Source organism: Liolophura sinensis, chromosome 1, assembly GCF_032854445.1.
Source record: "Liolophura sinensis isolate JHLJ2023 chromosome 1, CUHK_Ljap_v2, whole genome shotgun sequence".
Classification (NCBI taxonomy): Eukaryota; Metazoa; Mollusca; class Polyplacophora; order Chitonida; family Chitonidae; genus Liolophura; species Liolophura sinensis.
This window is the reverse complement of record NC_088295.1, coordinates 18,581,099-18,603,735: the sequence shown is the minus strand read 5'-3', so window position 1 is coordinate 18,603,735 and position 22,637 is coordinate 18,581,099. Positions and strand designations below refer to the sequence as shown.

Genomic DNA, 22,637 nt, shown 5'->3' with positions numbered 1-22,637 from the left:
GTGTGTACATGTAGGTACAAGCTGAAGTTTATTGGGTCATGTTGTAGAAAATGATGATATGGTTTTTATTGTTTGTTTAATGTCCTTGTGCCATCCAGTGTTCTGGGTAATGTCAGCTGAATATTTTCAGAACTATTAAAAGGACCAATCTTTACCAAATTTGTTTTAAAACTATTATAATGGCACGGGACTGAAGAAGGGATCTTTTTCTTATAAATAAAACCAAGCCTCTACTAAATACTATCAGTATCACTGGGGATTCTGCCTGGAAATGTCATGAACTTTGTGGCTATGCCAAGACGTCATTGTTTTATGTGTTAGGAAATTGAATATTGCTCAAGATTTCATCTCCAAACATACCAGCATGATATAGAATAAAAAACGCTGGTGTCAGAATAGCATGGATTTACTCTTTGTGCTGACCAGAAGACAAAAATGAAGGCTCATGCACCTGAAAACAGGAATCATTTGTTTAGCGATAAATAAATCTTTTGGGTCAGGGCTACATATATCTGGTGTCTGCTTCATCCATGGAGCTGGGTTAGGCGCAGATTTGTCTTTAGAAGCTTTAACCAATGAAAAGTGTTATTTGTTTTTAGTATCTCCTGTTGCATATATTAATTTGTAGTGCAGGTGAAATGATTAGCAGCTGTGGAATAAGGATATACAACTTTACATGACAATGGCTTTTGGTGTTCTCTGTCTGTACCTCACTACCTGAGCAAACAGAGACAATGAGGATGCAGAGGGAGTCTGTTGTTTGTTAATTACTTGTCTGTCCTCTAGCTGATGTTTAATTGACGTGACTGTATAGATGTAGAGCTGAGAGCCCTGTGCTGCTCATGCTCCGGGGCTGTTGGGGGGGGGGGGGACATGTGCTAGGCTAGGGCTCAGGTTTACAGTCAAAGGTGACATGTCAACACTATGCATGACATTGTTGTTAGAGGCTGGACTAATTGATATGCCATGTGATTTTGTCTGTTTGACATTGTGATGTGTTAGCAGGCCGGGCTTCTATCACTGCCCTGTTATGTAGTGTATAATACCTGTGTGACAACAATCCTTCAACCCCATACCCCTTCCCCCCCTCCCCCTTCCCCTCAATAACCTGTGTCTTGGCCTCAGATCACCCTTACATCAGGAGCAACCCTTCTGCCCCCCTGCCACCTGTGCCTTTCGCTCAGATCGCCCTTCCAGACCCCGTCCCCCCCCCCCCAACATGTCATCTATATGTCAAATCATCATTATGAGGTCAAAACCGACCCTCCAGCCCCATGTGTGGTGGTCTCAAACCACCTGTAGGTCAGGAATAACACTCCAGCCTCAAGTGTATTGGTCTCAAACCACCAGTAGGTCAGCAGTAACACTCCAGCTCCATGCGTGGTGGTCTCAAACCACCAGTAGGTCAGGAGCAACCCTACAGCCCCATGTGTGGTGGTCTCAAATCACCGCCACCCCCCCCCCCCCCCACCCCCCATCAACATGTCACCTATATGTTTGGCCTCAAATCATCATTATGAGGGCAAAAACAGCCCTCCAGCCCCATGTGTGGTGGTCTCAAAACACCTGTAGGTCAGGAATAACACTCCAGCCCCATGTGTGGTGGTCTCAAACCACCAGTAGGTCAGGAGCAACACTCCAGCCCCATGTGTGGTGGTCTCAAACTTCCATTAGATCAGAAGCAACACTCCAGCTGTTGTGTTTAATATTTGTCAGCTTTACGTTTTAAGTTTCATAGTTATTGGTCTGTCTTTAGTGAACTGTCCTTGTTTATGATGTACATGTAGTTCTTGTCCTTCACCAATATGTACGGACTACATGCATATAAACTATCAGCGTATTACGTTTACTACAAGGTGGTTGTACATGTATTAACTATTCCAGTATGATTACATTCTGAACTGTAGGGTATCATGAACTGGGGTTACGGATGTTCAGTGTGAAATGAGTGAATATCCGATTATGTGGTTAATTGTACACTGTGAAATCACACCACAGCATGGTTACTGTGAGGGTGTGTGAACCACTGAATCGGTGGTTTAAATTCTAATGTTGAGTGTGAATTTACTGTTGATTGCTTTCCACTGTTTATAGAATCCATTTAGAATTAATTTGTCGCCATTAAACCATGTAAAACAGTTAGTGGTTTTGCCTTCTTTGAACAGAGAGGTATTGTTTATGTGTCTGGTAGGCTCTGTGGAACCTGTTCTGGCTTCACCACAGCACTTACTGGCTCATTAACAAACCCAAGATCTACCCATGACAATGGCTGTCTACTGTAGGTATGTCAGAGGAAGATTCCTGTTAAGTCTGTCTTACTACAGGTGAGCGAGGAGTTGAGACGTCAGATGGTTTTCTGTGAGCCAACAGGCCTGAAAGGTGGCCTGGACAAGTCCACATCATTGTCAGTGTTCTGCTTCGTCAGTCAACCCAGTAATTGTCAGAACTTCCCCCTGCTAATTCATTCATCACTCTGTATTGGTTTTCATGGGGAATGGGGCCCTGGAGGGGACTCACCGTTTGTGAATGGGATTGGTTTTTGTCCAGAACTCATTCACAATTTAGGGGGGTCTTTTAGACTAGAAGATTAGATATCCAGCTTTTATTTTTTGGCTAATGTCAGTTAACCCCCAAAAAACTATAATATGAATTTCTTTTGTCTTGCATTAATATGTGTACCTCCTTGTCCATGATAATTATACACATATATATATACAGGTACCGTGATGTATATGATATGATGTATAGATATCACCTTCTATATGTAAGCCCATAATTTTCACTGACCAGGCCTCTGTGGTTTACAATTAATACTTGTTCGTTAGTAATGTGTGGACTGAAAGACAAAGAGAAAAAAGTTTACTCATACTTAATGTATTCATAGTGTTGAATATAATCAGTTTACAGTTCATGCAAATGACCACAAGACATCTACACTCAGGTGTACTGGTATGGTCTTAATACCATTATAAATGTACAAATGTAAGTAAATGTAAATGATCAGTGGCCCCTGTGCTGCTGTGTCCTTCGTGTCCTTCACAAATATGGCTTGCAATTCTGCATGTCACAGGTGGGAAAGTTTGTCAGTATCTTGCCTAATCTCAGTGGTTTAAACCATGGGCTCCTGTTTCCTCTATCAATAAGTGACCACCACAGTATAACTGATAAATTTTTAGTACAAGGTTAAACAACAATCACATAAATAAATATACGTATAGAGCCATTACTGACCAGTGGCATCGTTGAGAAATGGCTGTAGGTCAATGAGGTCATATATATAAATTCCGGTTTGTTCCATCCTCACACATGGGCATGTACTTGACTGCTGTCAAGTACAATATTCTTGAGTACATAGCCCCAGTAAAATAAATAAATTAATACTTGTAGGTCTTTGTTTTCTCTGGATATGTTTATACGTACAAACAGGTTTACAGTAGTTCTTATATGCATTACATGTATGTCTTTAAAACAAATGCTGATCAATGCTTGAATGCACAGCTATTGACAAGGATGTTTGTTTCCACAAAAATAATTTTACGTGGGTAATATTGTTGTTTCAGCACAACATGTATATGTGTATATTGTGTTTACTCTCAGTTGAGGCTAATTAATGTTTGATTGCGTTGTTTGTTACAGAGATGGCAGAGACGGTTTTTCATCCTGTATGATGATGGTGAGCTGACTTTCTCTGTGGATGAAAATGTAAGTCTTTCCTTACTTAACCCTGATCCCCTGCCACATGACTTTTAGGGTGTAATAAAGCAGCTGAGCATGGTGTTGTGCTTAGCCTTTTGTTATCTGACACGTTACATGATAGCTACAGATTTTACAGGTGAGCAGTATAACAAACGAGCTGGCCGTAATGTCTTAGGTAGGGTGTTTACCTGTGGAATCAGAACACACCTGAACCCTGACATTTCCAGCTGGCCACACGTCACATTTATCACAGAGAGTGACATTTTGTCTGACATGTGTGCCAAGCTGTGCTGGCTGCGGCTACTTGTGGATGTCAGTTTAGGGGGCTTCCACTCACTGGCCAATTTCTGTCAAGGTTACAAGTGTTTGAAAAAGTTCATAGCCAGGTGAAGTGAGAGAGCAGTGTGGGTTGTCAGGTATGATATGTGAACAGATTACCTGTATCAGCAGGCAGTAAGATAGGTTCAGGAGCAGACCACTCCCTGGGGATGGCTGTGGTATAACACTTAAAGACAGCATTCTGTGTTTACACAGATAACAATAATCACCCCCTAGTGGTGAACGTGATAATATCAGTGTGTTGCATGACTCACCCCAGTGGATATTACTGGAGCCCTATTTGATCCTATGGCAGCAGTCATTAGGGATTTTGTTTTAGATTCAAAATGTTTAAGGGAATAAAAAATATATACATAACTGTGCATTATATTGGTATGCAGTGAGTGGCAAATCTACATGCACATGCAGTATGTACATTTTGTACAAAAGGTTATGATAGGATATCAGACAGTGAAGATAAATGTATTCTTCAGCTTCCGATCATGTACAAAGTACCTGTAGACAATGCAGAGATGTAATATGCATTATGTAATGATGCAATACATCATCAGTGTAGTAATTGTAAATATGGATTTATGTATATTGTAACATGAATGTCTAGAGGAAAAGCCACATCTTTATTTGAAGTCCGTCACGTCCAAAATGAGCGTAGGCTTTATCAGTGTGCCTGAATGGCTTTGGTGCAAAAAAGGGAAGATGTTTACATGTGTGAGGGTTTAGAGGGATGTTCTCTCTTTCGGCACAATGGCCCTCTGACAAAAACGAAATAACTGCAGTTTTCTTTGACGTATGCATGAGCCTAGTCTGGTATGCCCCGAGCATTCTTGGAAAAGTTCAGTTGAGGTGTCAAATTTAGCATGTTAAAACTGGCATCTGTGAGCACTAACACTGCTGCCATTCCACATCTGTTTTACCATGGCTTTACCCAAGGTCTGGTATTAACTTCTAATTTGAACCCCTGTGTAATAGTTGGCAGAACGGTGTTATGAACTTTCATCTCTGAAAGTTTTTTTAGCAGGAGATAACAGATTTGTGTTTACCAAGTTGTTTTGCTGAGTTTTTTCTTTGTGGGGATTGCACTTGAAGATTGAACTATGAATTCAACCAGCCATAAATGTATGGATTTTTTGTTGTGATCTATATGATAAATATTTAAAAAATTGTCTGACACATTTGACATGTGAAAAAGATGAATAATTCAGATGTGGCAGAACTGAGCATAAAGCTAAACATATTGGAACTGACCTCAATTTTTTATCACATAACACTGAATTTACTTCTAAAATATTTCATATTTCTGTCACTAGGCCATTTCTTTTGACTTTTCGGTTATACAACATTCTTTTTTTCTGATGAAAAATGTCTTTCCCGTGTAAATTTTCCCCTGTGAAGATGTTGCAGTATTTCACTGGAGAGTGAACTGAATTTAAATAAAAATACATGTATTCATTAATGGTGCAGTAAATCTCAATAAATGTGACAAATTCAGGTACCGCATCACTTTCAGAATTTAATCCAGGTGTCATTTTAACAAGATACCTGTTATTCAGCTTTACCTTGAACTTTAGTCACCTGGTAGTACATAGATTGCCCTTAACAGACAAACTTTTATGCACATGTATCTGTTAAAGAAGTTCTTTTTTAAAGAACCAGAAAACGTTAATTATACATTATTGATTTATTAATAACATGGTTGCAAAAATTAAATATGAAGTAGTACTTTATGTGTGAAAAGGCTAAGAAATTGCATTAGATTAAATTTTCGGTGTATGTGCATACATGGATAAACGTTTATACAAATACCTTTTTTATTCATATACCTGTAATTCTAAGACATAGTATTTAGGTAGGCCATTTCTGTCCCTGTAGTCTGTCAGTAACCTGTGGTTTATCGTGAGTTTCCCCCGGGCTCTGCCTGGTTTCCTCCCACCATAATGCTTGCTGCTGTCGTAAAAGTGAAATATTCTCGAGTCAAAATCACCAATTAAATAAATAAATAAATCTTTTACTATAGATAAAAATCAGCTGCAGTCTAATATTTTGTGAGTTTTATTTTTAACGGCAGGCTCCGTTTTGTTCTATAGATGGATGTATTTACTATGCGTAGAGATTTCATTTCATGGTGGTGCACTGTTTTACTTACATTTATATATGTCATAATATAAATTGAACAACAGTCCAAGATGGAGGATCTCTATGGCCTTGTCGTTATCATGCCAGAGCCTCTCAGCAAAGCGGTCGCAGTGAGTTCATGTCCAGCTCATGATGGCTTCCTCTCCGGCGGTGCGTGGGAAGGCCTGCCATCTGCCCAGTTTCCCATAATGCTGGCCACAGTGTTTTTGAGTAAGGCGTAAAAAAAAAACAACCAAATAAGTGAACAATCCAAGCTGTACAAATTTTTTTTTTGTAATTTTTTTTGTAAAAACATGTTTGTATCAAGTTGCAAAATACATATATTATATAATGTTGCCAAAAATAGTAAAAAATCAAGGCAAAACTGTTTTGTGTGAATATACATGGTGCTCTGCTTGTTTCAGCCTGACACTGTCCCTCAGGGCTCTGTGGATATGAACAAATGCCTGGATGTCCACGATGCAGAGGGCGTGACCACTCACAAGCATTCCATGTGTGTGTCTTCCCAGGATAAGACCTACTACATCAAAGGGAGCACCAAGGAGGAAATCTCCAGGTAAACACTTGCTGACGTGTGGCAAGGGCCAGAACTGTCAGTCAGCTGTCAAAGGCCATCGTATAGAGTATCGTCAGGTCACCTTCCCCAGAGCATGCTGAGTAAGGCATCAACATGTACACTAAAGGGCATTGGGTGTTGAGCATTCAGGGTATGCGATATCAAGAGCCCTGAGGGCAAAGTATCAACATAATAAGGAAATAAGGTGATGTGGCTTCCAGGAAGCTGGGTATATAGATATCCTGGATATTAAGTATCGCAAGGTTTGAATGCCAGGATATCTATGGGCTTGGCTGAGTATCTGGATATCCCTAAAGCTCATCATCTGGATATCCATGGGATGGGCTGAGTATCTGGATATCCATGGGACTGGGGCTGAGTATCTGGATATCCACGAAACTGGGGCTGTTTATCTGGATGTCTTTTAGGCCGATTACCACTATATAGTATTCAGACAATATGGTATCAAGGAGGCTGGTTGTCTGGGTATTGATGGAGATGGGCATCAGGGTGTGACTGTCCCAGATGCACAATATGTGTCAGAGTATCCAGCGATTGGCAGATGTTACATGTATATTGTTAAACTTTCTTTCATGTTATATGTACAAGTTTGGTGTGCTAATGCAATCCCGACTGTAATAGCAGTAGTAGTGCAAATGAACGGTGTCTCTGTTTCAGAACAGACATTCTACATCTGACTGCTACATCTACATGTACAGCTCGCCCATGGTTGATTTTCACATTATTGCACCTGAGACTGCCATGTACATCACAATAAAATGAAGTGTACTTAAAGTGCTTTTGCTGCACCCATGTGACCATGCAAATGCACACTATTGTTGCATAATGTAGTTTGTATATGAGGATAATCGCATTGAGGAAGTAACCCTAAAATCACGCACTTGTCCGGGTAGCCTCACCTCATTCATGTTGTGTCATGTCCTCAAGAATAATGCTCATTGTCTGTACAGCGATGTTTGTGGGCTGTCACCCATCCATGTTTGTGGCTGTCCATTGTTCTTAGTTTCCCTGACTATCGCCTCTGTTCACCAACATAGCTAATGTCTGTCATCATCTGTGTGATCTGTCATGCAGTGGTCAGAAAATGTTTCCATCTCAGTAATCGTGACTTTCGTTGCTTTTCTTCTGGTAGAAGGCTGCATTACTGGAGGATGTATGATGTACTGACTAGCTATGCATGGTGTGAACTCTAAGGGTACTGGTTAAGCTTTTCCTGTTATGTATATTTTCACAATTGTTTTGCCTAAGTGTAAGGCAACTTCAGTGTAGAACATGGGCATTTAACTTTGCTCAACTTCCTCCATTATTAAACCCGAGACCTTCATTTCATTTAAAATGATCGTCACTAAAATAAACAAAATTAGATGAAAATTATATTTTAGCCTCATCAACAATACAGGTACACCTCTGTGTAAGTTAATTATAAATGTGACAATATGCATGTATGAGTGCTATCCTTAAAAGGACAACAGTTTTTGTTGCTTTCTGGGCATGTTTAAGTCTTTATTCAGTGTTTACAGTTGTATATTGGTCGTCACACTTGGCTGATCTCTCATTCACATGCAGGCCCAGGCCTGGTTTACATCAGTAATTGCAACGAGTTAGTCGGGTCAGTACTGGTACAGGTGCCGTGAGATCTACCTGCATGCTCAATAAGGTGTAAAGTTTCACAGGATCATTTGTCCAGTTTACGCCATGTCACTCATTCCCCCTTTCCTTACCATATCTACTTTCCGTCAATTTTACCTTCTCACCCATAATGATTGGATTTTAAATATTCATTAAACATGTTATTTCTGTCACATGAAATCTCCTTATTGGTACGTGGTGAATCTCATTAGCGGACACCTGGCAGTACCGAGCAGAAAGCTGTGCATAAAACATAAACATGTCTCGCAGGACCATGGATTGGGAGAGGAATCTAGTACTACATGAGCTGCATGAAAAGTACAGCTCTGCTTGCCATGGAGAGGCCACTGATACTGAGGTGTTCACAGGATTGTTGGTATAGCACAATAGAGAAATCATTAACCAGCATAAGAAAGAAACCGTGTGAGATAAGCATTGATAGTTAATCTGTGTCGTTTATCTAACTAATCACTCTATGTCCAGACTGTTCACATATTATTCCACATGAAAGACACTGAATAAGAGGTAAATAGGGGATTGAAAATTTACATCTAAAGTAAAAGAAAAAGATTGTTGTATTTGGTAGACCTTGAGGGTCAGGTCAGTGGCAGTGGTGATAATGCCTTTGAAATAAATCTTTGTGTACTGTAAGTATTTACAACCTGCATACAAAGTATACAATATACATATGGCAGGTTACATTGCTGTAACAAATGTACTCATTACTCTAGATTACAAATTGTGCCATTGTATATAGAAAATTTGACCACAGATTTGATGAAATAAGATAAAACTTATGGTTGTCTTATTGTTAGAACTTGTCAGCTAGCCAGCATTAGTTGTGTACAGATAGCCTGCTTTAGATTTCAGTACCCTAGTTTTGTGCACGATCTGTGTGAGCTACATGTATACTGGGTGTTAACAGTCATCACATATTGACAAGCACAAGACATATGACGTATTTCAACATGGCTTTTGTGGTACTTAAGACCTAAAGTACACATGATCCTGTGTCTTGGCATGAGCACTTGCATTGAATGGCACACTTAGAACATTAGCTGAGGCTTAAAGTGTATATGAAGGAGACAGCTAAAATAGTTAATGTCATGTCCAGTTTTCCAGCTGTCTTCTCAGTTTACATCTGTGCTGGAGAAATGATCCAGGTATAAGACTAGATGGGATGTCCTGTCTGACAAGCCAGGGGTCCTAAATAAACTCTCATGTAAATGTAACCCATATAGAACTAACGGGATTGACACTGTCTTGTCTACACTTACACCTTCCTCCATTGAATATTGAGAGATACCAAATTAGAATGTTTGATTGAAAAGACATAAATGTACACATTGCTTTCTAGTAGTATATGTGTGAATGTGTAAATGATGTGTATATTAGTAGGATATATTTGAGACAGCTATCATCTGTAAGTGAAGTTATGATTTGATGCCTTTGGGACCAAGTGTTGATCTCAGTGTGTAATTAGGGAACCCTAGGTGTGGAAATGGGCTGAGTTAGTTGTGGTCATGTAGTTCACCTTTAATACTTCCTGTGGCCTAGTGCTCCTCCAGGAAGTGCACTGTCAGAAGCTATCTGACTGGATACATCTGATGTGTGCTGTCAGGCAGATAACACATAGCAAGGTTTTAGCACACACTGCTGTCATCACTCTCATCAGAGACTTCTGGTTAGTATAAGCCACCTGTAGGGCCTACACACCCAAGCCTTTCTGCTCATTGCACCCGTTAATCAGCAGCAGGTTGAGAAGAAAGATGATATAATGAGGATCATTTTCCAACCCTCCAAACAGCCAAGCTCATCAGGTCAAACACCACCATGTGATTCCTGCAGAACTGACTTCCATGCCATTAGTCAGTCACCAATGTTGTAGAATCAACATAATTCTTATTAGGTCTTCAGGTACACACATTTGTTAAAGGGACATAATGCGTTTTTGAGTTGAATCAGCTAAATACAAAGATGAGCTGAATTTGACTCATAACTAAACATCCTGAGCCTGTATTTTCCTAAAAATATCACTTCAGAGAATTACAATGGGAAATCGGTCACTGATCTAAACTGTCTACCCAAAGAGATAACATGCAAATACAAATATAAACCAAGCACAATCTGATTTTGTATCAATAATGTATTGTAAAGTATTTGTAATTCCCATCGATCTGTATGGCAGAACTGAAGTTACATCTCCTGTCGACTAAACAACAAGGGTAGGTAACCCAGTCAAAAAGTCAGTCATCGGCCATGCTATAGCAACTTAAGCAAGTAGATGGAAGTGGAATGGAAACCCTGGGTAAAACTGAACATTTGATTGTCAGTTACACATCAGTGGACATCGAGAAGCTTCAACTTTATGTAGATGACATCTAAAATAACAGCAAAATTTTTTGCCGTTGGCAATGTGTCTCTGACTCCAAGAGGTGAAAAAGCCTCCTTTTTACGAAGTTATCAGAGAAGGAACTTCCCCTATTCTCACCCATCCTGCGGACATCATTGAAACAGTTTTTCTTAATACATAAGACGTACAGGTAATGATATTTTTCATTCTTCATCATCTGAACACTTCCCCTGATAGTAATAGCTCAAAGTACACATCGCTTTTATAGTATATCATCATTTTAATAAGCACATTTCCTTTTAACACCACACACACACATGGTATCATTACTTCATTAGCGCTACACACTTACTGTCTAGGACAAACACGCTTATTTATTACATGTCCTGTAATCACATTTTATTACATCATCAGGTGAAACGATATCGTCTTCATTGAAACATTTGATCTCATTCTTGTAAGGAAATTATCCCATAAATGTGGCGGATTTATTATATAGACACAATCAGGGGGACAAAATATTCCCTGCTGCATCATGCTGCAATTGTCTCGTGGAATCACTAGCCTCACTAATACACTTAAACATGTCAAATACATGATAAACATGTCATTTTGCTACAAGACAGGAACACATCCTCTTACAAAATCAGGTGAAATATCATGATAGGTAAATAGAACGCTCCCTAAGTACCAGCTAAGTAACACAATTCACAAACATGTTAGTCATGGCAGGCTCATATGGGTAACTTGCTTTACTTCCACATCAGTCCGTTATATGTCAACGTCCTGCAAACCCTGTACGTGTACATGTATCTGTGACACACCGTGCATGTGTTATGTTTGTATGACTACCATAATGCTCAATTTTTGTGAGTTCAAATCCAGCTGATGTTGGCTTCCTTTCCATCTGTACATGGGAATGGTCTGTCAACAACCTGTGGATGGTTGTGGGTTTCCGCCAGACTCTGGCCAGTTTCCACCCACCATAATGCTGGCTGCCATCGTGTAAGTGAAATAGTTTTGAATACGGTGTAAAACACCAACCAGATAAATAAATAAATGAACTAATCCTCAACAAATTCACACAGTTAAGTTTTATTTTAGGTGCAATTAAGATTAGGTTTTGAAGACTAAAGTGTATTGTTTAGGAACAGAAATTATAACCTCTCTAGATCAGTTAACACTCCTCTAAATATGCCAAAACTTACATTACATGTCTGTGGTTAGATTTGTTCTGAACTTTAAATAGAGTGTTTATGCGAGTTACTGGTACAGGCATTCTAACAGAGGTCATCTGTGTAAAGGTGTCAGGTGAGGCAGTAATCGATGTAGGAGATACACATGTAAGTTGGCAGTTTGCTTGTTCTGTGGTGAGATAACATCTAGGCTAAGAAGTCTTATGAGGAGAGGTTACAGTGAACTTGTTTTCATAGCAGAGGATATCCTATTGATGGAAGGATCTTTTAGTACATGTGTACCTGAACACACTCACTCACTATTAAAGGTGATTTGGGTGGTGATGTGGTGGGGAGGTTGGGGGTGGTTTTACCATGAAATATGTCAGACGTGTTCATTTACCTACATAAATTTGTCATTTGTACATGTTCAGGTATATGTGGCACATATATGTGTGTACAAATTCAGAGTTGCCCCTGACTGTTACTTGTAATAAATAAATGAAGTAATCGATCTGTCGTGTTTTGATATGAAATGAAAACATCACACAACAAATACTAATGTATTTACTTCTTGTTGTTCCCCTACATGTACAGTGCAACATGTGTGTGTGCATGTATCTAGGTCTGAAAGAGCCTGAGAGTTGTCAGCCTTTACCTATAAACTAATCTCACTATCGTACCCTTACAGTTATGGTACATTCAGGACATCTAGAATTGTTTCACAAAATTTTTTTTTTCACTCGTGTTACATGTGTACGTGATTAACAATTTTGCAATTGTGCAACTACTACATGTAAATTTTCACAAATGGAACAACATGACGTGCCAGGTGATGAGAGTTTGTACGCATTGTGTACAACAACCTAAAGCACAAGATGATCATTATCTGCCTATCCTATAGATTTAAGTTTTTGAGAGCATCGTCATCTAGCAAATTCAAGGGTAGTTAGAGAAGACTGTAGAAAAGCGTTTGCTAGGTCAGTGATATGTGAAGTTTAATCAGAAATAAGTACATGTGTATGGGGTGGCTTTGGATTTGCATCCGGTATAGCTTCTGTCCTGCTTTTTCTTTGTCAGTCTACATGTAAGTATATTGCTTTTTGTAGGTGGTTTGATATCTTAGTGATGTATCCACGAAGTAACATTAAAACAAAGAGGAGAGCTCCCAGCATCCACAACTTAGCGGAGAAGGAAAATCAGCAGGTATTCCCTTTATTGCCTTTTACTGTTCATGTTGTGATCAGACTTGCTAGGGGGAGAACACATGTAGATTGACAAGTTTAATATAAATATCAGCTCTGTCATCAGAGGTGTAAGCAGAATTATCTCCCTTGCACAATACACAGAGTAAAAGAAAAGTGAAAGAAATCAGTTACAATGCATGGTACAAGTATTTATCAACAAAAAAACATTGGTGTTAATTGTATTTGCATTATAAAGCTTTTTTTCTGTCCGCTGATTTACAATTTTGCTTTAAGAATATTTTGAAAAATTCTTTGTTGGTCATAGCCATGTTTAACCATGTTAAAATAAAGGGTCACTAAGGACTCCTTTTTAAAAATAAAAAATATTCTGATACCGTAATGTAAATGATAGGGACTTATTTTAAGATTTAAGAACAGGGGCCTTTTTACAGTCATTCCGGTTAAACCCATGATCACGTGCGTTATGGATCATGGCCTCATGCAACATTATATTTCGGCCTATACATATCTCATTATATGTGAAAAACATGTTTGCATTTATTTAGTTCAGATATGCACACTTTGCATATACCCTATGGAAATAAAACAGGCTTTCTTACATCTATATTACCATGTTTGTATTGTTGATCTATTTTTTGAGAAAAGTTTAGGTATTTGTATGGACAGTCATTGCTGGTGTCAGAAATACATTGAAGACCTATGTGTCAGTTATACATGCCATAATTTTGCTCCAGTCATATTTTTTGAAAGCATACATATGTATGTACATATTTTTGAACTTATGGTATCAGTAACTCGTTCCTAACTAAATGAGGTAAAAGATTTGTTTCAAGGATTCGTGTTTCATATTTCAAATATTCTGGAAGAATGTATTTGCAAAAATTGTTCCTGCTGCATGTTTTGGGTTTTATCTTTAGGATGGAAAACATTCAAAAAACCAACAAAACTTGTCGGAATTGAGAAAACCTCTGGAAACCTCTACAGCCGAGAACAAGACACTTGGTAGTTCTCGCTTTACAGTTATAACGCATGGACCGGGCAGTATTGATAAAGGCAAGTCTCGGATTGATGCCACACCCTTTACCACACATAGGGGTGTGCGTAGTCTGAAACATAAGAACGACAAGGCTTACCAGGAGGGCCTGAGAAAAAGTAACAGTATGTATGATCTGACTGAAGACAATGACCCAGAAGACAAACTTGTCCATTCCCGCTTCCGCAGTCGCTCAAGAGATCGGCTTGATGATCTAACCTACATCTCTGATGCAAATCCGTACGCAACCCTTCCCCGAACTCTGAGAACTTCTCGCCTAGAGATGTACGGCAGTTCTGACAAAGTGAACAATTCAGCTGGCAACTCGCAGGGTGCATCGACACCAGTGTCAAGTCGTGACCAATCACGGGGCAGCAGCATGCATTCTGACTCCACGTCCGCTAAAAGGCAGTGTGGCGTGGGTCAGCAGAAAGGGGAGCTAACTCATGAAGAGTTGGTTGGATCAAGAGGAAATGAAACTGATGAACTAAAGGTAAGCCTGCAAAATGCACTTACATTATATTTATGTACAACTAACCCATTTATTAGAAATTTACTGATGCCTTGTGCCCTTTGGTGATGAATTTTTAGTTTTTGATATTGTACAGTGTTCGAAAAAAAGCTTCAACTTGAAGTGTGAAAGTGTTTCAAAACCTGTATCAATATGAACATAATTGTTGAAATAGGTCTGAGCTAAAAAGCTTGCTCTGCTATTGTACAGTAGCTGTGGTAGACATAGTTTGTAGAACTACAGTAGATATTTAGAGCACTTGTCAGTAACATAAGAAACCAGGAGTTATACGAAGATATAAAAGGGAATGATACACCTGTAAATATGAGACTTGTTCTTTTCTGTCTTTGGTTTTGGCAAAGCGACAGAAAAGCTACTGCATCTCTCTTAAAAATCAGTTCTTTTGTAATGTTTGTTCATTAGCCCATTGTTCAATGAAATGTTGAACAATGATAAATTTTGGATGATTACAACTTAAATGAGGTTCCTGATGTTCCTGATTTAAAACCTGTGCCATGGGCTGTACATAATGTACAGATTGTTAGACCCGTAGAAAGAAGGGAGGGAACTCTGGAGGAGAGCTAAGTTTTTGTTTCTCTGTATGACAAATTTCCAGCTGGCCAAAGGAGAGGAGGACCTAGATTCTAATTGGTCCTTTTCTGAAGATACAACCACTGATGAAGGAGAGGATAGTTTCAATGAAGCTGAGGTATCAAAGCTTGTGGATTGTCATGTATATGCCCTTCATTCGATCTCATCTGCTGTGGCCATTGCTGTGGTGTTGTTTGCCCCTATGTTATCACATACATGTAGCTGGCTCAGTTTGAGGCCCTGGTGCACCAGTCTTTGATATGACCCCTGTGGACCCTGTACACGCACATAAATGTATACATCATTGTATAGCATTGATACACCTTGCCATACCTGAAGTCTACCTCTCTACCCATAGTTAACTCTCCCATCTCTCACCTCTATGCACTTGTCTAGCTGCACACTTTGCTCACATCCAAGTACTTCTGTGTGTCCCTCTGCTGATGTGTTAAGGGGAGAGCACTTATGTCATTGTAGATACATGTATTCGGATTTCTTGATATCCTGTGAGTAAAAGCATTTTCCGATAGCTGAAGAACTGCACAGAGTTCAGGTGCGAATCCTAGTTCTTCCTATTCCTCTTAGCGTCACCACCCTAAGGCCCATCTTCAGGTATACATACCTCTGACTTCATTGTCTTGTCTAGATGTCTCACTTTCTTCTAGATTATTTTGATACTTCATGTTGTACCATTAATGACTGAGAAGTCTACCACAAAACCTTGAATCATTTTTGCCTGAAAAATCATGATGAATGAGAATTGTGTATTTGTCATCCGTTATATGCATGTATTTAGAAGGGTCAAAGGTGTCTGTATCAATGGTGATATTGTGAAGTGCATCATTTATAGAGGAGCTAGGGTCAGTTATGACGTTTGAGTTTGAGTTTATCTATAGTGTATGTGTACACTGAAAAGTGCATTAGAAATGAGCACCTCCTGAACAGCGATGTGATTTTGAAGCTGAAGATGTATTCCCATCCTTCAGTGGGAGTGTGGATGTCATCGTGTTATTAATGTACATGTGTGTCAGAAGACAAATCTGGGGCTGGTTTCAGTTTGGTGCTTTTTAAATGCATTGCATGCTTATAAACTCCCATGAAAACATGTGTTCACTGTTGGTCACTATGGTTGGGACATGCATGTAACGCTAAGATGGCTTAGGGAAATTATCCCCAGGTCCTGTTTTATAAAATAAACATAGTAAGTGCTAGGTTGAAGTAACTACAATACTGATGTAATATGTACAGTGCTGGTTGTCATGGATGATGTGCTGTGTGCACTTTGTGAATTGGATCCCCTAGTGTCTTAACAGACAAAATGCATTATTATTATGATTCATAATTGTTTCTTGAAGAATGTATTCGTTAAAATGGGTAACAGTGCTTGATTGGGTTTATTCTCATGTCAAATGCTGATCAGTATATTTTATATACACACGTGTGGCCTAAGCATTTGAAAGACAGTAAACTTGTAAAGCACATATTTGACATATACCTGGCTTATAATGCGGTGATGGATGAAATCATAAACATGTATTTTACTAACATCTCAGTTCTCATGTAAGTTGGGATACATTCATAAATTTGAACCTTACAACATTCACATTTGCATTGTTATTACAGTAAGATTTTTACTCTCAGTACAGTTTAGAGTTGTATGAGGTTTGTAGTGTAGGTGTTAATACAGATACATTGTGTAGAAAGATACTGTAGTGTAGTATATATGTGTACACATGTACAATATATGTTCCTGATTGTGATTGTTACACGCAGCTCCTAACCAGGAGGCATACAAGGTGCGGGTTCAATCCTGGCCTTAGACAGGGAATTTGTAGATTCTTCCACTTTTGTTGTTTGTATGGCATTGGTAAGATAATGAGGTTAAACACAGTAGAATCATAAAAGCATTAATATTAAGGGCACTATACATTTAAGTGCGGTTGGCATATTAATCCTTTGTATATGTGTTATATGGCTGTATGAACTTTAAGAAGTCTTCCCATTTTTGCCATCAGTTAGTAAATTCCATGTACCTGTAATCACATTCTCTAGCATGTAGGCCTTTATTGGGTTACTGTCTGCATGTCTGCAGTTTACACCTTCTTCATTTTCTTGTTGGAACATTATACATTGTGGATTTTTTATATACGTGTGCTATGCTCTTCGAGGAAACTTGATGTTGGTGTTGGATCAGCTGTACATGTACTATTTGTATCCTGTCTATTTGTTCTCAAGATTTATGTCACTGTCCATTGATAATTGTGCAAAGAACTACTGTACGCCTTAATGCATGCTGCAGGAGGCGCTGTAATGCTGTGTAAGTCTTCTGGCATTGTCACCAGTTTTATACCTTGTTCTTGCACCTGTTAGTAGGTTTGTTTGTGTGTGTATGCAGTTGTTTGTTTTTTACAGGCCAGCCTGTCTCCTTTCCTGTGCATGTTTCGTAGGTGTGGGTGTAATATACATGTTGAGCCTTCTGTACACATGGTATGTTATGGTCATTGCTGGTTTTGTGTCAAGTGCCTGGATGTAAAATTGCGCCTGGGTTTGTGACTTCACCGGACAGTTTTCAGCATGTGGAACTGGCGGTTACTGCTTGTCAGACATTCTGATTCTGCCAATATTATTCCTCTTATTCTTTGTGTTCATAGATCAGCAGCTGCAGTTTATTCATTTTATCGTCTTGTTTGATGTCTTCATCAAGGATATGTAATTCAGTCATACTGCATTCAATTTTTTTTTCTCCCCAATATGCAAAAAAAAAACAACAATTTCACATTGATGGATATATTTATGAATTTCATTCATAATATGTAGAAATGTCAACTTAACATATTTTATAAAAACTGTACGGATGAAAAGTAATTTCCTCACATTCACGTCCATCTGGAGAAAAGAACCAATGGATTAGTAAGTTCATTATTCATGATAATTTAATATATACAATTGTTATTCTTGTATATGGAATAGGGGACTTTCGAGTTGGAACTCTTTTGTTGTCAAAGGTAAAAATAGTTGTACTGTACCATGTGAGTGGTGAAAAATGTTAGGCAGCCTTGTTGAAACTGACTTATTGATCACCTGTCTCACACTTTTCCAGAGGCAAAAATGACACCTCTTTCCTTTAGGAACTTCTCCAGTTCACAAAGCGTTCAGTTTCTAGATTTTATCTTTCATTCATTTACTCAAAAATTACTTTTTGTGACACTTTTTACAGATACCCATGTTATAGTGAATGGGGTGAAAAGTGGTTGCCTAACGTTTTTACAGGTCACATGATACCGTTAGACTTTTTCAACCTTCAACGATAAAAGAGTTCAAACTCAAATCCCCCTATTGTAACAGTTAATGAGCATTATTTAAACACAGCATAATACTCTCTGTGCTCAATTACTAACAAAGCAGATCTTGATAGTTTGATGTATAACATCTGCTTCTGGCATTGTGTTATTTAAAACATGTAAAAAAGCATTTTCGGCATCTTTCATGTAAATGTTTGCACTTTTGAGATCACTGTGTATATGCAGTTGCATTATGATGTTGAAACCTTGCTTGTCGCTTTTTTTGAACCAGTGTGGGCTTATGCTTAATTTGCCTTCTCTGTTAGTGTTAGTACATTATAGATTGACTTTTCCTATCCTTTACTTGAAACACATTGATACTTTGTAGTCATTTTTCTTATAAACATTTTTGAAATATGTTGGCTGATTTAATTTAACAAAATCAGGTTTTACAGGAAGGTGTTGTCATGTTAGTTGATATAATACCCTTTTGGTGACAGACAAGCCAGCATGTGTGACTGTATTTTGGAAGCTAACTGAACATCCTAAAGCCTGTTTTACTCACTCTTATCAGAGATAATGTGTTAATGCATGTTCTTATTCTGTTAGATGGCAAAATGGGAAGTACCTTCATTGAGATGTAGTCAGAGTACAGAGGGCATTACTGGGGTAAGTTTATACTTGAGGGATTACTTATTTTCAGTTGATTTTTCATTTATTTTTTATATGTATGAATCACACAGGAGTAAGAAATAAATTTAATGGTTAAATAGAAGAATAGTGAAAGCCTGGAGAACTTTTACTGCCAAATTTCTCTGAAGGTGGATACCTTTTTTGTTCCCTGATCTTTATTTTTGTTTCCCATCTTTCCACTTTAAAGAATATTGGAACCATCTGTAGATAGGATATGATAGTGCTCCCAGAATCTCCACCGTTATGGTCACATATTTTGAGCTATTAGGCATGTCTCTGTCTTAAGCAGGCACAGTGATAACTTATACTCAGAGAAATAATACTTTTCATTTGTACCTATTATACCTAAGATGAAGCAATAGATCTTTGCTGGAATGGTTAAAAGTACCAGACTTCGCAACATGTGAGTGGCTTTTTACATCAGTAATATACTGTGGAAACCATCAAGACGTTTTTCTTTGCGGAAACTTTGTTTAATACACCATGTACACACGCAAGACTGAAACTATGATGTCTGGGAAGGCAAACATGGCACCTTGGCATAAACTCCTACTTGTATCTGACTCCTGAATATCAGTGATGTGTTAAAGCAGTCTGCTTTTTACCAACTCTGGCATATCTCTAATATCATAGAAGGGGCAAAAGTTGAAGCATCGAAATTTGCTATCATGTGGGTGAAAATCCGCACAGAAATGCATATGACTGCTCAACTCCTGTCGCAAGCATTTGTATTATTCAATTTATACTGTAGTTGTGTTTGTATTAATTGTGATGTTTGACGGTTTTAAACATAGCTTGAAACACATGACTTGAAGACAAGAGTTTAAAGGTTGTTTTTAGAGTATTTTCCTGTATAGGAAATTGGAGTATACAAACCTTTGTATTCAAATCAGTATATTTAATGTCTCAGATGCACTGTTCAATAAAACAAACCAAGGCTCTCTGAAGATACATGTCTTCTTCTTATTGTGGACGTGTATAGAAATTGATGTGTTATAATGGTTGTGTAATGCAAACGTGTTTGTTATCCAGATTATTTTGTTACATGTAAGTATAGTTGAAATAGCATGTGATTGAATTTCAGAGAGACTCATGTAGGCCTACATGTAAAGTAGAAATTTTCATTATATTCTGTATGTAGACATACACGTTACGGTATGTAATCATACAAGCTTTTATGTGTACCCACACATCAGGTTTGTTCTTACATGTACATCTTGAAAAAACCATGGGTATTCTCTGTGACATATTAAGAAGTCACCTGTTACCAGTTATTTATTTTTTTGTGGTTGGGAAACTGTGAACATTAATATGAATGATACTTTCTATATTGAAGGCTACAGAAATGAAACATGCCCTGAAACAGGTCCAAAAGTTTATATCAGACTATTATACTGCGTGTCAGCTTTATGTACATGGAATCGCACAGTGTTATCAAGCGTAACTATAATCTGTCTTGAGGTCGGATGTTCAATTCCACCTCTCTCTTTTGGCTGTGGCTTTAAGTCAGCAAGTTTGTCGTGTACCTATATAGTCAAGATCAGTGAAGATCAGTGGATTACTCGGTTTCTTCTAACCATAAACTTTACAGTCATCACATCTTTTTAAAATTTTGGAGCATGGCATTAAACACAAATCAACTGAATAAACGTGTATAATTGGTCTGATTGAACTAAAATTATTTCCAGACTTAAGTAAACGTATATGCTGGTACCTGTATTGTCTGTTCAGATCTATAAACAATATGGTACATGTAAATGACAGCATGGTACAGGTAAATGATTTGAAATTTCTCACCAAAAAGTGCTTTGTAGAGGCAACTACATGTTTTGGTGCTGAAATTTCTTTACCAGGAGAATGTCATCCAATCATCCAAACCTCAAAACACATTTCTAAGATCAGTGTGAAAGTTCAGGTCACTTACAAGATAAAGTAGTACATGTGTGTTATTGAATGAATGAACGATTGTACATGCACTTGTAGGTATATGTCACATAATGGTATTAGTAAAGGTTTTCTGATTTTGATGTAACACAGATGTGTGTGTGCATATTGCCTACTAAGTTGATGAGTATTGGTTTTGAAAGGACAAATGTCATTTGTGTTTACCATTTACTTTAATTATGGGTGTTTCCATTTGGTGTGTGGGTACACAAATGGCGTGTAAATCAATGAATAACATAACGTGTTGATGAATGAGATAACTCTAAGGATCTTCACCTTTGGAACATGCAGGTTTCATTGCAGTTTTTTCTTCTGGTTACCACCACAGAGTTCGTAGTGTTCTCTCTCCCAACATACGCCATGTACATGTAGTTTCCTCTATTACAGTGTACATATCTCGGTCCTTGAACAACAGTGAAATATTCCTGAGTACAACACCAGTCACACAACTGAGAAGTAGACTCATTCTAAAATTTCTTCCTCTAGACATAGCTGGCGGAACAAAACGGTTATAAATAACAATGGGAATAGTAGGTTAAATACATATGGTTATATAATTTTCCTCCATTCATCCATTGTGTGTGAAGATTGCGGATCATTGTAATGTGATCATGGCGACAGTATGATAACATCTGATTCTTTACTTTAGGAACTGTCCTATGCAAAGAAAGGCTGGCTTATCAAGAAGGGACCCTCCGACACGGTAAGTGGGGAGTTCTGGTTTGAGTACACACTTGATTTGGGTCTCATTCGACTTGTTTTTAACCTTGACTGTGTGGATAAATCTACCAGCCCCCACCTGTATGGCTGATCTCCCTTACACAATGTGTTCAGATTAACAGGTGTTACATACTACTTGCAGTAGTCCTGTTCCTTAGTAGAGATTTCTATAGTAGCTGTTGTGTTATATAGAGGATAAGCCAGTATTAGACAGGAATTACTTATGGCTATGACCTTTGTGTTTCAGTCTCCTTAATGCCTCATGTGAAGGTTCACCTTGAAACACTAGTTGCTTGTCAGTTTCAGCCCAGTCCCTCATTGGCTATAATGAGATCCCAGTACATTCAGATGACATGCTCACATACTGGCTTGCTATATGTGTGACATGTAGGTTGTGCTGTCTTGTCTGGCTGTGCTAACAATGGTCATTGACAACAATTATCTGGCCATTTTGTTGTTGAATATCAACATATTGGTCAGATTGTTGAATTCGCGTTAAGGCACATGGAGAGGCCTCTTGTTTGTGACTGAAAGCCGTGTGATGATCGCATGGTGCTGAGGGGTCGTCACTGTTCACAGACAAATAGTCATGTTGAGTTGCTTGTGGTTGACACCTTCTCGTGGATGTGTCAACAGCAGCCTTTCAAATGTCCAGAGGTGTTAAAGACATGAGACTTGATATCAGCTGAACTCTTTTTTATGATGTTTTGTCTGGTAGACTTATAATTGAACACACTGACAGCTGGTATTTAAG

General features: G+C 38.4%; 1 protein-coding gene across 7 annotated transcripts in view; it reads left to right on the top strand.

Moving 5' to 3' along the window:
- LOC135482313 (uncharacterized) overlaps positions 1-22,637 on the top strand; it is a 57,736-nt gene that overhangs the window by 19,922 nt on the left and 15,177 nt on the right. For 3 of the 7 annotated variants that reach the window (XM_064762231.1, XM_064762238.1, XM_064762236.1), the window contains exons 3-9: positions 3,637-3,702; positions 6,573-6,724; positions 13,012-13,108; positions 14,028-14,636; positions 15,271-15,363; positions 19,136-19,195; positions 21,813-21,866. In XM_064762231.1, coding sequence (XP_064618301.1) covers positions 3,637-3,702; positions 6,573-6,724; positions 13,012-13,108; positions 14,028-14,636; positions 15,271-15,363; positions 19,136-19,195; positions 21,813-21,866 — 1,131 coding nt within the window. Of the gene's footprint in view, positions 1-3,636; positions 3,703-6,572; positions 6,725-13,011; positions 13,109-14,027; positions 14,637-15,270; positions 15,364-17,657; positions 17,733-19,135; positions 19,196-21,812; positions 21,867-22,637 lie in introns of all 7 variants that reach the window. The other 4 variants (XM_064762232.1, XM_064762234.1, XM_064762233.1 and 1 more) reach the window with 4 other exon arrangements.